This window comes from Brugia malayi (genome assembly GCF_000002995.4).
Source record: "Brugia malayi strain FR3 genome assembly, contig: Bm_054, whole genome shotgun sequence".
Taxonomy (NCBI): Eukaryota; Metazoa; Nematoda; class Chromadorea; order Rhabditida; family Onchocercidae; genus Brugia; species Brugia malayi.
In genome coordinates this window covers 1-17,723 of record NW_025062326.1, presented here as the reverse complement: position 1 = coordinate 17,723, position 17,723 = coordinate 1, and the positions used below count along the sequence as shown (strand labels likewise).

At 23.1% G+C, this 17,723-nt stretch overlaps 2 protein-coding genes across 3 annotated transcripts; both read right to left on the bottom strand.

The window, feature by feature from the left end:
* Positions 1-10,138: 10,138 nt before the first annotated feature.
* On the bottom strand, positions 10,139-11,904 carry Bm8010 (Uncharacterized protein; the record flags this gene model as incomplete). 2 transcript variants are annotated; one of them, XM_043082979.1, is made up of 4 exons in its annotated part: positions 10,139-10,316; positions 10,535-10,645; positions 10,910-11,094; positions 11,848-11,904. In XM_043082979.1, the coding sequence occupies 4 exons, from the start codon at positions 11,902-11,904 to the stop codon at positions 10,139-10,141; spliced, it is 531 nt and encodes a 176-aa protein (XP_042938913.1). The 2 variants fall into 2 exon arrangements, with proteins under 2 accessions (XP_042938913.1, XP_042938914.1); XM_043082980.1 differs by lacking the exon at positions 11,848-11,904 and having other exon boundaries at positions 10,910-11,031.
* A 1,392-nt stretch (positions 11,905-13,296) lies between these two features.
* On the bottom strand, positions 13,297-14,268 carry Bma-bmy-1.1 (Mesoderm development candidate, putative; the record flags this gene model as incomplete). The annotated part of the gene is made up of 3 exons (XM_043082978.1): positions 13,297-13,464; positions 13,840-14,004; positions 14,260-14,268. 3 exons carry the CDS (start codon positions 14,266-14,268, stop codon positions 13,297-13,299), a joined length of 342 nt encoding a protein of 113 aa, XP_042938912.1.
* Positions 14,269-17,723: the final 3,455 nt, after the last annotated feature.

Below are 17,723 nucleotides of genomic sequence, written 5' to 3'. Positions count from 1 at the left end.
AAATTTAAACAAAATTAGTTGGAAATTCAGCATAAATCAACATTGTTCAAAATATTTTTGTTATCCATAAAATAGACAAATTTAATTTAACATTTTAACAAAATTTATTCATCAAGATGTTAAAATTGATTTCATTTCAAATTCATTTCTTTCTTTTTCTCTCTCTCTCTCCCTCTCTCTCTCTCTGTCGTTGTTCTCTTTCAATTATTACAGCAAAAATTTTTTTCTTTCTCATTAAAATTTCATTTAAACTATAAAATTTCTTGCAATTTATAAATTTTAAAAATGATAATTTAAATGAATGAATGAATAACAAATAACAATGACAAAATGAAATGAAATTTATTTTAAAACATTTTTATTTTTAGTTTTTTTTTGTTTTTGAAATTTGCGATTAAAATTTCTTTTTGAAATTTTACAAGCATTAATCATATCATTTCTATGTTAATTCTATAAAATTAACATAAAAATTTTAAATATTACAATTTAATTATTAGACAAATAAGAGAAAAAAGAGGAAGGGATAGATAAAAGAAAGATTGAAATTTTTAATTTAAATAATATTTAAATAATGAAATATTCAAAGATTAATTTTAAAAGATGAAAAAAAGAAAAGAAAAGAAAATGAAGAGCGCAAAAGAGAAGAGAAAGAATGAAAGGAGTAAAAATTAAATTTTAAAAGTTGTGTTTGAGAGTTGAGTTAAATTGAATTATAAATGATTGGCGCTTAAAATGCGTCGTCCTTCACGTATGCAACGAAAGATTAGTATCAATCATCAACTAAAATCATCATTTTACAATCATAGTATAAATCAAAAAAAGAGAGAGAGAGAGAAAGAGAGAGAGAGAGAGGGAGAGGGAGAGAGGGAGACAAAGACAGGGACAAAGAAATAAAAAGACAAAAAAATGAAATTTATTTGATAATATTTAAATTATATTAAATATTACTTTGCAAATAATTATTGTAAATACCTGTTTAACATATACATATATGATATTACAATAATTTCAATCAATTAATTCAATTTAAAATTAATATAATTTCATTTCTTGCTTCTCTTAATTAGTCAATAAAATAGTGATAAAAAGATAAAAAAATGATATAATAATCAATCATTGAAATTAAATTAATATCAATAATTGATAAGAATCTTTTTTTTTTTCTTCTATAAGCATTGATAAATTATTTCCAACTTATAATAAAATTTTTAAATAATTAATTTCAAAAATATAAAATATAAAAAAAAAATATTCAAAATAGAAATGAATAATTATTTCAAAAAGAATAAATAAATGAATAAATAATACAGAAAAAAAAATTAATTATAAAATTATTAATGAGTATAATTAATGATAAAAACAAAATAATGTAACAATTTTATTGTTTCTTTTTTATTTTATTTAAAAAAAAACAAAAAAAAAAAGGAGAAACAAGTTTATTTGTTTCTTGCGATTTTTTTTTTTTCGAATTTTATCATTAATTCAAATTAGTACGATCATTTGTCTTTTTTTTTTAATATGTAATTTTTAAATTAAATAAATAAAATTTCATATATTAGTTAAATTGAAAAAAAAAATTTTTTTAATTGAAAAATTGAAAAACAAAATTTTTAAACAAAAAATGCTAATATAAAATATAATATATTAATACATTAATATATATATACTGATATTAATTATTGTAATTTTGTCATTAAAAACAATAAAACTTTTTTTTGAAAGTTTGATGAAATTTGAAATACTTCAGATGAATATTTTAATATTATTAAACTAATAATTTAAATATGTCGAAAATAGTAGTAGCTGCTAATTTATTATTTAAAAAAAAAAAAATAGAAATCTTATTTCATTTTTTTGTAATTTTTTAAAATAAACAATAAAACAACAACAACAAAAAAAAGAAAAAAATATTTAAATATTTTCATAATTAAAATTTTATTATGAAAATTAATTAGCATTTTTGTTAAAGTTTTTTTTTTTTTTTTTTTTTTTTTTTATCAATGAAAAAGATAAATTTAATTTAACAATGAAAAAAAAAAAAAAAATTGAGACTCTTATTTATATGAGAAAGGAAATTTGTCCTCATTCCTATATAATTCAATCGTTTATTTCCCTTCTTTCTCTCTCTCTCTCTCTCTCTCTCTCCAACGATAATTGGTAAAAAAGGAAAAGAGAGAGAGAGAGGAAGAGAAAAAAAGAAAATATAATTTCGTTACAAAAAAAAAAAGGAAGAAAAAATTATTTGGTTTTTTTATTTTTTATTTTCAGCTAATCTTATTTTCTTTTTTTTTTTGATTTCTTTACTTAAATTCATTTGACCAATTTCTTTTTTCATTTTTAAAATTGCATAATTTCTTATATTTAATTTGTTAGTTTTATTAGTTTGCTTATTAATTAATTGAAATTTAATCAATTTATTCAATATTTTTTTCCATTTATCAATTGAAATTTATTAATTTATTTATTAATCAATTGAAATTTAATCAATTTATTTAATAATTTATTAATTAATCAGCTAAAATTTATCAATTATTCAATAATTTTTGTTATTTATTAACTGAAATTTAATAATTTATTTAATAATTTACTTATTAATCAATTGAAATTTAATCATTTTATTCAATAATTTTTTTCATTTATCAATTAAAATTTATTCAAATAATCTATTTACTAATTTTTTCTGTGATCAAATTAGTTTGTTTTTCTTTTTTTTTTTTTCCCTTTTAATTTATCAATTTTTATTAAAATATTTATTAATTCATTAATCTATTTTTTTTCATCTATTGAATTAATTTAATTAATTGGTTTATTTATTCATTCAAATTTAAGCTAATTTATTTATTAAATTTTTTTCAAAAACTTATCAATGATATATTTTTTTTTTTTTTTTAAGAATTTGTTTCTATTGAAATGAATAGATAAGACGAAAAAAAAAAAAAAAGGAAAAAAGATGAAATTGCTCTAAATGATTCAAATAAGTATATAAAATCAAATAATGAAAATTTAATTTCAAACATTGATTGGACCAGTTTCTTTTTGTCACTGTTAAAAATGATTTAAATCAATTAATCAAATATTCACATAACTCTTTTTCTTTTTTTTTTTTTTTTTTTTTTTTTACAAAATCACTTCTATCTTTTTTTTTTTTCTCTTTCAAATTTCTCTTTTTACAACATTTTTCATTTTGTGTTTAAATTTTTTCTGTTTTTTTTTTTGAAAAATTGAAAAAAATTAAAAATGACAAAAAGTTGTAATATAGTTAATTTAGTAGTAATCATATAGTAAGTAGTAAAGGAAAAAAAATGCTATTAATTTTCAAAAATTAAAATTTTTGTTTCTTTTTTTTTTTTTTTTTTTTTTTTTGAGAAAAAAAGATCAATGAATAATTAATTGCTTTTTTTTTTTATAAAATGTTAAAATATTTAAAATGGAACATTTTTTCTCATTCTCTCATTATTTCCCTTTCTCTCGCGCCCTCTCTCTCTCTCTCTCTCTCTTTCTCCGTCTTATTCTCTTTGTAAAATGAGATAAATGAGAAAAATATAAGTGATAAATTTTAAAATTGAATTTTTCTTTTTTTTGGGACAATAAAAAAGAGAGAAAAGAATAAATATTAGTAATAATGAAAAAAAAATTTTTACTGATAATTAATAAATTAAAATAAAAATTTTAACTTTATTTGGTTGTTTTTTTTTTCTTATTTATTGCGTAAAATTTAAAGTTTCTTTGTTGTTTATTTTTGTTTGTTGTTTTTTGTTTTTAGTTTTATCTTATTTATTAATTGAGATATTGGAATATTACCTTAATGTAATTAATTTCCTTTTTCATTTCCAATTAATAAGATCGAAATTTATGATTTTGAATGTTTGATTAAAAATGATAAATAATTGCTAACTTAGATTAAAATGCTATGATAATATTTATCTTTTCCAATTATCATTATCATTCGAAAAATATTGCATTCAAATGGATCAATAATTGATGTTATATTAAAAAAGAAATAAAAAAAATTATTATCAGTGATAACGAAGTGATCACAAAAAAAAAGCTTTTAGCAAAAGATTAATTTCAAATTATTGCATTTACAGATTAAATCAAAATTAAAAAATTTTGAATAATATCAGTAATTTCATATTAATCAATTATTATATGTATCAAAAATTAAATTCAGCTATTAATTCAATCATTTCCATTAAAATTTATTTTTAATTGCTAATTAATTATTATGATATTTAGTCATTTATTTGTTTTTTCAAAATAAATAACAATCGAAAATTAATATTGACTAATCGAACATTTTAAAATAAACTAGTAGTAACAATCATCTTTAGCCTTTTTTTTTTTTTTTTATTGTTTGCATCAGTAATTGGCCATTGGCTATTATAAATAAGCAATAGCCTAAGGCCTAGAAGAAATGATAATATTTTTTTTTGAACATTTTTCAATCATTTCATTCTTTTGTCAATAATTAATTAGTAATGATTATAAATTGTAAAAAAGATTCGCAATAAAAATTTTTTTCTTTTAATTACAAATAAATCTACTGTTCTTTAATCTTCGCTAATTGTTTCAGTAGTAATTTAAAATAAATTTAAAGATGATAAAGAGAGAAAAATTGCTGATAAATATTTCAAATATTAACTTGCATAACTAACATATTATTTATTTTTATGAAATTTATCAATGTATATTTATAAATTAATAATAATAATAATAATATTAATGGTGATAAAATTTTTTATCAGTTAACTGATAAATGCTGTATTTTATTTAATTACTTGCATTTCAATTAATTATAAATAATTGCATGGTTTTTTGTCTATGAATAAAATAATAATTTGAAATTTGAATTCGATGAATTACTTCCATCATTTGGTTTAATATATGATATGATTAAACTACTTAAATATATGCAATAAGAAAATCAATTTAAAATTTTAAAAAAATTTAAATAAATTTAAAAAAAAATCTGATCATTGCAATGATGTATAATTTTTTTAAAAAAAGAACAAATTTTTCGAAATTAACATCAAATTTGGCTGAAATAATTCGGAATAATTGTTGTTAGTTTTATTAAAATTCTTTTGTTTATTCTGAATATAATTATTCACTTAATGCAGTAAATATGAGAAAATAATGTTTTGTTTGAAAAAAAATTTCATTTTAAAAAAGTTAAAAAGAAATTTGTATACTCAAAAAAAAAAGTAAACAAAAAGAATTAGTCCATTTAATTATCTAATTACACTGCTTCACTCATTAATTAAAATATGATATTACTTATATTAAATAATTACTTATTATAATGATAGTTTGTAATTTATAACTGTGAATTATGAATTTATCAATTATGAAAATTATGTGATCGAAATTATTGAAATTAAAAAAGAATTAATTTTTAGCACAAATGAGAGGACTAATGAAATGAAAATTAAATTAGAAACGATGAAGATTGATTAAATGAAGGATGAAATGAGGGATGAAAATCTTTTTAAATAAAAAATGAAATTTTTAGAGGAAAGTTTTTTCCTCTTTTCTTTTTTTCTTTCTTTCTAGGAAAAATGATGCACAAATTTTTTAGTCAAAATGGAAAGAAATGGAATGAAAACAAACAAATTGTAGCAAAAATTAGGACAAATACGAAAGTTTCTAAACAACACAAACAAACAAAATAAAACTGTGACAAAATTTAGAGCAAATATGAAATTTTCTTTTTTTTTTGGATCAAAATAGAGCAAGTAACAATGGGCGATAATGATGATAATGGTAGTGTTGATGATGAGGACGATAATAATAATAATAATAATGATTATGGTGAGGATGAGTGATTATGGTGAGCGGTGATGATGATAATGGTGAATGATGATAATGATGATGGTAATGATGATGATGAGGTAATGGCGATGATGGTTAATAGTGAGTGACGCTATGATGATGTTGATGATGATGATGATGATGATAATGATATGATTATGGTGTTAGTGATGAAGAATGATGATAATAATAATGATAATGATGATTGTGATGTTTATCATGATGAGTGATCATGATAGTGATAACGATTATAATATTGATGATAATGAATGATGATAATGATGATTATGGTGTTAGTGATGGTGACTGATTGATAATAATAATGATGATAATGACTGTGATGCTTATCATGATGAGTGGTTATGATAACGATAATGATTGTGATGTTGATGATAATAATAATAATGATGATGATGATGGCTGTGATGTTTATCATGATTAGTGATTATGATAGTGATAATGATTGTGATGTTGATGGTAATGAATAATGATAATGATGATTGTGATTATTGTGAGTGGTGATGATGACTACTGCTATTAACCTACTTGTCAAAATAATGAAAAAAGTGAAGAAATTTAAAAGTAAATAAAATAGGAAATAACGGGAAGAGTATCATCCTTGTATGTGAATTGAATTAATTAGTTAATGAAAATGATGAAAAATTTGATAGTTATCACATTTTATCAGTTAACAAAATGATAAGATGAGAAATTATTGGAAGAGTAAAGGCCATTTCTACCCGCGCTAGTGACAATCTTTTGTCGTAATTGCACATTTTCTCATTTTGAACAGTATCGAGCTGTTTAGTTCCATCACAACAACCATAAATTTTTTTATCAAAACTCGTTTTTTTTTTTTTTTTTCTAAATTATGTTTCAACTTTCTAACCCTTCTTTCAAATCACTTTCTCTGCAATACATTTTCATTATCCATTAATTGCCTTTTTTTTTTTTTCTAAAAAATTTCATTAATAAAGCAAATGCTCTTTTTTTAAAATCAAATGCAAACATCTATGATATGATATGATATGATAAAAATATAATTACAACAATACGATTGGTTATCAACATCTACAAATAATTTTAAATTAATCTAATGTTCCAATTATTTCAAAGTTTTATAATAAAATCTACTCAGAATCATTTTTTCTTCTTTTAAATTTACAAAATTTATGATACGTATAAATATGAAGAATTAAGTAATAAATAATACTTTATATGCAATATCAAATTTTTTGAAAATTTTATCAAAAAAATTTTACTAAAACTGATAATAACATTTCATTAAGCTTATAATTATTAAAGCAATAATTATTTCTAACAAATTAAAATCATTAAATGATAATAATTACAAAATTTCAAACAAATAGCAAAATATGAAAAAAATTAATACTTCAATTCAAAAAATTAGTAATTAAATATTAAAAAATTAATGAAAATTAATATTTCCCATTCATTTTATTTTCATTTTTTATTTTTAGAATTTTGAAACAAATAAAATTTTTATATTGAAAAAGAAAAAAAAAAATTAGAATAATTAGAAAAAAAAAATACAAATTTCAAAAAAATTTTGCTTTCGCTTATAATTTACACAAATAAAATATCAATGATAAGTATAAAATTAATAATGAATAAATTGAAATATTATAAAAATAAAAACATTTAAATGCTTAATAAAAATATTTTAATTTATTTCAGATAAAATTTCTTTTTAGTTTACAAAACTAACATATTATTACTTAATAAATATACAAACAAATAAACAATAAAAATGATCAAAAGACATATTTAAAAATTTACACTTCGTTTTATCTAATAATAAAATATTTTGGTAGACAATTTTTACTGCAAACATTTTTTTTTTTTTTTAACTTTCATTGTTTCACTAAAAAAAAAAAAAAAAATTATGTGAAAGATAGAAAAGAATGAAAAAGAAAAGATAAAAATAAAAATCGTTAAATTAAACTAAACTAAACATTAAATTAGACTAAAATACAAATGCTAACATTAAATTTTATCGAAATATAAAGCCTTCAAAGTTAAACATAAATTGGAATAAAATAAAATAATAAAAAAGAAATGTATATATATTTGTTGATGATTGAATTTATAATGTTAGTTTTATATTGCATTATTATCATATCCCAATATTTTATTTATGAATAAAATTATATGAATAATTTTATAGATGACAAAAAAAGTCTTGATAAAGCGTATTACACGTACGTTCTATTCGAAGTGATAAAGAAAAAAATTTACGTGTGTGTCATTTTTACTTATAGAATTAACACTTATCACGTCATGTTTGTAAAATGATTTTGATAATTGATAACATTTATGTAAATTGTTTGGAACGAAAAAAAAAAAAATTAGTACTTTAAAATTTTATTTTTTTAAAGGTCTTTCATCGCTTTTTTTTTAATACTTGTCACGTCATTTATTTATTTATTCTTCTTTTTTATTATTTTAAGAACTTTCACATGAACATTACATTTGTAAATACGTTATTTTGAAAATCTCGACAGAGCTGAAATTGTCAAGTAAAGATAGATAATTAAGGTTATTGAAAATGAAGTAAAAGTTTGAGTAATCAATATTTTTTTTTGAAATTTGTGGGACATTCGGGATTATACGGAGAACGACCTGGAAAGATTGTACGATCAGTGGGAGGAAAATGATGACGATGAATTGGAAGAGGATGAATTGCCACCATACAAACGTAAAATACAACAACCAAATCTTGATAAGATCATGAAACAGGTATGCATTTCTATAATTGTTGCAAGTAACTCTTCGCAATAATTTTTCGATGGAGTTAACCTTCGACAACTCTTTGAGGTGTTAACTTTTGACAACTCGTCGAAGAGTTAACCTTTGACTTCTCGACAGGGTTAACCTTCGATAGCTCTTCGAGGGGTTAACCTTAAACAACTCTTCGAGGGGTTAACCTTAAACAACTCTTCGAGGGGTTAACCTTTGACAACTCTTCAAAGGGTTAACTTTTGAGAACTCGTCGAAGAGTTAACCTTTGACTTCTCGACAGGGTTAACCTTCGATAGCTCTTCGAGGGGTTAACCTTAAACAACTCTTCGAGGGGTAACCTTAAACAACTCTTCGAGGGGTTAACCTTTGACAACTCTTCAAAGGGTTAACTTTTGAGAACTCGTCGAAGAGTTAACCTTTGACTTCTCGACAGGGTTAACCTTCGGTAGCTCTTCGAGGAGTTAACCTTTAACAACTCTTCGAGGGGTTAACTTTTGACAACTCTTCAAAGGGTTAACTTTTGAGAACTCGTCGAAACCTTTGAATTTTCGGCAGGGTTAATCTTTGATAGCTCTTCGAGGGATTAACCTTTGACAACTTCTCAACAGGATTAACCCTTCTTGATTTCCATTATTCATTAGTCATGCTTAGTTTTATCATATATAAATATATTTTATCATATATAAACAATCATTTTTTTTTTTTTCATATATATATAAATAATTATCATATATCATATATTTTTATCATATATAAATAATTATCATATATAAATAAAATTTAATCATATATAAATAAAGTTTTATCATATACAAATAATTATTACATAATTAAAATTTATCATATATTTTACAGCTAGATAATCTATATTAAATGAAGAAAATATTCAATTTTCCATAGAAATGAAGCTAAAATGAAGTAAAATGACTTGAAAGATTTCTTTACCAGAAAATTTTCCTTCACCAGAAATCCTTCAAATCTTTCCTTCATTTTAGCTTCATTTCTCTGGAAAATTGAATATTTCCTTTATTTAATAGAGATTGTTAAATGTTATATTTTTATCACTTCCTATTGCTATCATCTGATATAAGAGCAGTAATAACTTATTTCTATTTCTGTAAAACAGATTAGTTTAAATTTAAATTTACTACTGTAAAAGCGGCAAATTAATACAATGAATAATGCGAGATATATTTGATGATAATACAAAGAAAAAAGTAAGCAAAAAAGTTTTTTTTTTTCGTTATATAGCAAATAAATTATTAAAGAATTATCATATAACTCAAAAATGATTTCATCTCTAATAGTACAAATTACAAAGCCATAAAATGGAAAAGCATAAGCATAAGAAATATGATAATTAGCATTTTGTTAATTTTATAAATTTTATCAATTACATTTGCAAAATTGTAATGCCTGCAAAGCCTATCAAATATTTGAGACCAAAATTTTGCAATTTCACTGCTCTAATTTTAATTTAAGACTTCAAAACAGTGATGTTTCACAATTTTTTATAGGAAAAAAAGAAAAAAGAGACAAAAAAAGAAATCATAGTTTACTTTTATCAATGATCATCACTTTTTTGCTGCATGTAATCGATCATGATCGATGAATTGCCAAGAATAAAATTAATTTTTGAATCACAATGTTCATTATCATCGATATTCTCTTTGATATTTGCATAGCTCATTGCATTAATACCATCATTAACACTGATTACTTCACATGAGTCATCTGATTCACTGTAAACAAATCTGTTAGGGAACAATTGCAAATTTTTGAATGTTTTTAACTAATAAAAGTTTTTTTTTTTTTCTTTTGCTTAATAGAATAAAAAGATAAAGTGGTTGAGAAAAAATAGCTAAAAGAAATGTGAAAAAGTAAAAAATAGCCTACAAGAATTTATCATAGATAAATTAGTAACTGTTAATATCAAAAAATAATTAAAGATTTATTTAACCTTGTATCATCAGGTAAAGATAATATAGAATTCTGCATTGTATCATCAGGAGATGAAGTTACAGCTGTTTTCCAATCCGTATCATAAATTATTGCAGATGAATCCATCAAGCTAAAATGATACTTTATTAGTGATTTATCGATTATCTTCTATAACAAACCTATATAATAAAAAAATTATGAGAAGTTCCAATAAAACTCACAATTCGAGTACTATCACATACAATATTAAAACAGAAATACAAAAAATTGATAAAAAACAAAATCAATAAAAATGATCAAATTATAAAAAAAAAAAAAAAAAAAAAAACAGAACAGTTCAATAAATTCATTTAAAAAATTATATTTTTTTATAAAATAACCAAACATAACGAACTCTTCATTATGTTCTCTATTCGATAAACTATTTTGATCAATAACAACAAAATCAGATCCTGATGATGATGTTGACAAATTTCCTTTATTGTCCAATAAATGTACCTCGATAGCTTTTTCCATATTCCAGTTTAAGGATTTCAATAATGATAAAGCTGCTTCCTTATCACGATTATTTGTTACAGCCTAAATGACTTAATTAATTGATAAATTTCACATCAATAACTGCTTATAAATGTTAATACAAAAAATATGATGTGCGCACTGAAATGAACAATCCTAAAATAGTTTTTAGAACAGATAGTAAGTTAAGAATTTCTTTATTACAAATAAAGCTTCATAATTAACTCTGGAATAAAAATTTTCAAAAATAGAACCTTGTAAGAGGAAAAGGATTAATTTACATTTCATTTCCTAATGACATTTCTGACAAATCTATCAATTATAAGCACCCTTCCTTAGAGTATATATGATCTTATGCACAATCCTTTTGCGTGCCGAAAGTCTCAAATTTCAATTGTCAGAAATGTTAGAGGGATTTTATTCTGTTAAAAATTTCATATATTTTCACAAATACATATAACACCCAACAATAAAGTTAAAAAACTCAACTGAAACTGATAAAGAAGTAATAGTAATGCAAGTAACAGTGAATTAAAAGTAATATTTAAACCATCCAACAAATATATTAAGTTTGAAAGCTTAAGGATTAATTGAATAGTGTAATTTTACAAAATGAAATAGTAAACATTTATAAAGTTAGTAAACGAAATCTGATATCTTAACGAATGGAAGTAATGAATATTGCAAAGAATCAAAAATCAAAATTTCCATTGCCCAATTTATCATTTGATAATTTAGTTAAGTTGGCAATAATTGAAATTGTTACAATGTAGCATAGAATAAGATTAACTTTTAAGGGAAAAGAGATATACTTACCAAAAATTGACTAAGTTTCGATAATTGCCAATCTTCAAAATCAAGCAAATTTTCCATTAATATATATATAAATTGAAATTGAATTAAAATTGTCCATCCTTTTCTCCTATTTCTATAATACAATGCAACAATATTATGTAGTATTATAAAAGAAAATCTTCCACTGCAATAACACAATGTATTTTTTAAATCCTTAAAAAACAAAAATAATCGTTGCTTCTGAAAAATTAGAATGAAATTTAAATTAAACTAATAAATAAACCTTTGGTATATTTGTCGAAGGATCACTCAATAAAGCACTCGAACTGATCGTTTTCACATTATTCTATTTTTTTTTCTCCTAAATATTTTAAAGGACAAATTTATAAGCAAAATATAGCTGAGATAGCAAAAATGAAACTAGGTTATCCTCTGACACATATTATTTAAATAAACTCTCTCTCTCAAAGGCTGACAAAAATGTTTGAAGACATGAAATATGTAAATATAAGTCACTAACAGTGCTATTTTAGATTTAAAGCGAAAAATAAAGAATCAAAATGAGAATATCTTTTTTTTTTTGAAAATCCAGATATTCTTAATCTTCTTAATAATAAAGCTAGGCTTCAATTTCACTCAAACATAAAACAAAATCTATTTTTATTTAAAAAAGAAAAAATCCCCTTCAATTCTTATTTGATGTAAAAAGAAAATCATTAGTACCGGGTGGTTCATTATCATCGATTATCTTTCCGTTCATCAATAATTCACATAAATCTAAAGATATCAACATAAAATGGATGATAAAATTTCGTTAAGAAAAGAAAGATAACATGCAAACTATTCCAAATTTCTAAAGATCATATTAATGACATAAAATGTGAAATAACCACCAACAACACTTCAATCCTTCCCGCTATATCATATAGATTTTAAGAGTTAACTTCAAATCCGAATAATACCCTCAGTTTATTTAACAAATTAATCCCAATTCTCATAACTGGGAGTTGGGATTAATTTTTTTGATACTGAGAAATAAATAAAAGTAAACCACAGGAGATCGTAGCAAGATCAACTATTGAATATGTATAACATCATAATTGTGCAAATTTATTAAACTTATTGAAATATATCAAACATAATAAACTGAATAATATCATCATATATTCCTACAGCATCATGGTAAGCTGATTCAGGAAAATATCGATTTATTATTATTTAAGTGACAACATCAAAGTAGATGTAGAAGAGTATTCCGAAAGACAACAAAGGATAAAAACAAGAAAAGGAAAGAGTAGAGTGAAAATAATGCATAACATATTAAAGTAAAAGAATCATACAACATTGCAAAGTTTTAAACTTTTAAACTTTTAACAAAAATCTTGCATTGTACAGCGTATTTACTAAGTACCCGTTTAAGTACTTCCTGAACACTAACAAACCATTAATTAGTATAGTTTAAAATATGTTTCACAATTCCTCCTTTTTGTTCTTCCTGGAAGCCAATCCGGGATATTGTCGTCCTTCCAGCGATACTTCGCTTACTTGTGGTTGTTTTAACAAGAAATCCTTTCCTTCCCAGGCCTTCGATCCATCTGCAAACATGAAGATTGCACGATTATCGTCGATTGTAAATGTCTGAAACAAACTTTATAGCTGATAAAGTTAGGAATATCAATTATAAAGTGTTCAACTTTAAACAAAATATAGTAATCATGAAAAGCGGTTAGTTAAAAGCAAACTGATACTATAACTCTTTTAAGCATCCACAACAATTATGCTATCAATATGATACGCGATACATCTTTTTACAAATAGTACGATTGTAGCTCTCTTCAACAAATCAACCAATATACCTGCCAATTGTTCTAACAACTGAACGAACAGGTGTACATTCCTGAACCGTTAATCAAAATATATCCATTTCACTTAACTATTATGCTTCTATTTTATGCTAAGCACATTTACTTGAAGGAATTGGAAATTAAAGAAAACTTATTAATATGAAATGACCTGGACGTCGATATGATTATTGAAAAGACTGTTTCGCCATACTCCAATCCATCTTTCCGTGTAAAACTTCTCCGCTCGTTTACCATTAACGTCACCAATACCAACAAACATCATTACAGATTGTCCCTTCTTTGATAGCATCATTAACTCTTCCGGTGTTTCTGCCTGCATTCATATATAATTAGAATGTCAACCGTTGAATCAAATTTAACTCATCAAACTCTCATAAAACCGAACAGATAAGTTCTGGCAGTATTAAACAAGACTAATGAATAATGGAAATCAAGAAGGGTTACTCTGTCGAGAAATTCAACTTCTCGAAGAATTGTCAAAAGTTAACCCCTCAAAGAGTTGTCGAAGGTTAACTCCATCGAAAAATTATTGCGAAGAGTTACTTGCAACAATTATAGAAATGCATACCTGTTTCATGATCTTATCAAGATTTGGTTGTTGTATTTTACGTTTGTATGGTGGCAATTCATCCTCTTCTAATTCATCGTCATCATTTTCCTCCCACTGATCGTACAATCTTTCCAGGTCGTTCTCCGTATAATCCCGAATGTCCCACAAATTTCAAAAAAAATATTGATTACTCAAACTTTTACTTCATTTTCAATAACCTTAATTATCTATCTTTACTTGACAATTTCAACTCTTTCGAGATTTTCAAAATAACGTATTTACAAGTGTAATGTTAATGCGAAAGTTCTTAGAATAAAAAAAATAAATGACGCAGCAAAAGTTTTTTTTAAAAAAAATCTTAAACTACTAACTTTCTTTTTCTCTTTTTGTTCCATACAGTTTACATAAACGTTATCAATTATCATCAATGCAATAAACCAAAATCGCATCACAAACATTGCAAATTAATTCCGCACGTGAAAATCACAACAAACTTACACTTCCGAACAAAAGAAAAGAAACTCGTAACAAAGAAATTGCGGCCCGCGTGAATCTCCGTCATTTCCAATGAAAATACGTGTTAAATACGTCTTGTAAGGATTTTTTGTTCTGTAGTTAATCGATGGATTTTAATTTAATCTGTTTAAAAATTCATATCGCTTATATTGATACACTCACGTGTACTCACGTCAACAAATATACGCTTAATGTCAATCAATTGATTTACACTTCTTATCATTAAATTATATATATTAGTTTGAATCAAAAAAAAAAAAAAAAGAGAGAAAATTGCATTAATTAAAACAAAATAATTGTTAAAATAATACTTGCTTTTATAGAAAAAAACTTATTTACTTAATTAATTAATTAATTTTTTTTATTTACTTATTGCTATTTATCTATTCTTTATTCTTTTATTCATTTATTTATTCCATTATGATAGCAAATGATTGTAATATTATCAAAAATATAATAATATTATTCCATTCATTTCATATAAATTTTTATCTTTTCTTTTTTTTTCTTCATTGTTTCATCAAATTTAAATTTAATAATATGAATTAATTAATTATTTACATTATGCTAATATTAAATATTGTTGATATTGTACATAATAGAATTGTATAGAATAATAAATTAGTAAGAAATGAAATAAAAATGAGAAATGGAAAAAAAAAAACAATTTGGAAAAATACAAATTAAAAATAATAATATATATTACATTTAATTTGACAGCCCGTTAAACTATTCGATGAATTGAAAAAAGTTAATAATTATTAAAAAGAATCATTGGCTTATTTTATTTTAATTTTATTATTTATGTCTAAAAGTTAAGACAACAAAAATAAATACATCAATTAAATTAAACTTAATACAAAATTTTCAAATTGACAAATTTATCAGTTTAATAAAAAAAAAAAAACTTATAATTTTTCATTCAAAATTAAAATAATTTATTAATTATTAAAATATAAAAACTTTTCCCTCTTTTGTCAACAAAATTAACAAATTTTTTATTTCATTCTTTGATATAATGAATTTTTCCTGCAATTTTTGATACTTTTATATTTTATAATAAAATTTTCCTTCGTTTTCAATTTATTGAAATTTATGTTATTTTATCTTTTGTTTTTCTTCTTTCTTTCTTCGTTTCTTTTCTTTTTTTGTTTTGTTTTGTTTTCTGGTTTCAAATGTACTTTTGTTAGCTTAAAACATTTACAATAATATCTAAAGTATTAGCAATCGTTCTGTCATCCTTCTGATATGTTGCAAACAATTATCATTTGCATTTATCAAAATGCAAGTTTTATAAAATATTTAAATTTACTTAGAAAAAAAAAATTTCAATTTTTTTGTCATTTTTCATTTGTTATTTTCAATGATATATTTAATCCTTTTCTTTGCATATCCTAAACTTAACTTTTATTTTGTTATTTTTCTAGATTTATATAACAAAAAAGAAAAAAAAAAAAACATTATGCTAAACTTTTTATATTGAAGTAGAAAGTATAAAGTAAACAAATCTTTCTCAAAAGGTTTTATAATTTAAAAAACATTTAAGAAAAATGTTTTTTTTTTTTTCGATTGCTTTATACTTTTAGCAAAATTTTAGTGAAAAACAATCAATAAAAGTTAGCATTTATTGCTTTCTTTTTCTTTTTGTTGTGAATCATTTTGTTCTTTTAGCTTTTCAGAAAAAACTATTCAAAGAGAGGTATTCACTATTCACTGATTCATATTTTCAGACATTTAAAGTGTATTGACTAATAGAAGGTTTGTTAATATATAAGGTATGATGACATGCCCGGTTTATTTATCAATTTACATGTATCACGTAACGATAGTGTCGAGTTTTGCATGTGTCACGTAACAATGCTATCGTGTTTTGTATGTATCACGTAACGATAGTGTCGAGTTTTGCATGTATCACTTAACAATGCTATCGAGTTTTGCATGTATCACGTAACAATGCTATCGAGTTTTGCATGTATCACTTAACAATGCTATCGAGTTTTGCATGTATCACTTAACAATGCTATCGAGTTTTGCATGTATCACTTAACAATGCTATCGAGTTTTGCATGTATCACGTAACAATGCTATCGAGTTTGCATGTATCACTTAACAATGCTATCGAGTTTTGCATGTGTCACGTAACAATGCTATCGAGTTTTGCATGTATCACTTAACAATGCTATCGAGTTTTGCATGTATCACGTAACAATGCTATCGAGTTTTGCATGTATCACTAACAATGCTATCGAGTTTTGCATGTATCACTAACAATGCTATCGAGTTTTGCATGTATCACGTAACAATGCTATCGAGTTTTGCATGTATCACGTAACAATGCTATCGAGTTTTGCATGTATCACGTAACAATGCTATCGAGTTTTGCATGTATCACTTAACAATGCTATCGAGTTTTGCATGTATCACGTAACAATGCTATCGAGTTTTGCATGTATCACGTAACGATAATATCGAGTTTTGTATGTGTCACGTAATGGATGACACAGTGAACATTTCAAAAGTGTAAGGCATATTACATATTTGTGAAATAGCTGTGGTAAGGTAATGTTTTGGAAATTTCTTTTCACTTTTTTTTTTTTTTTTTTTCAATTATATGGAAAATCTAAAGTTATAGTCAAAGTTTATTAATGATCTTTCTTTTTCATTCTATCAGTATTATTTTTTGTGATCTTTAAATTGGATTGCATATTGGATTAAGTTTCGATGTACTGTTCGATTTCTTTTTTTTTTAATTTCAAAGCAAACTTACTTATTCTGGTTATAACTATGTTATACTATGTAAATATTTGCATAGAAGTGAATTTCCTAAAATGTAAAAAAAATTTTTAACATTAAACTTTAAAGAATTTAAGTGCTTTTTTTCTTTCTTCCAAATGATTTAAAAATTTTGAAAAATGAATGCCAATTATTTGTCATATTTAACATTTTCACTGCAATAAACAATAAAT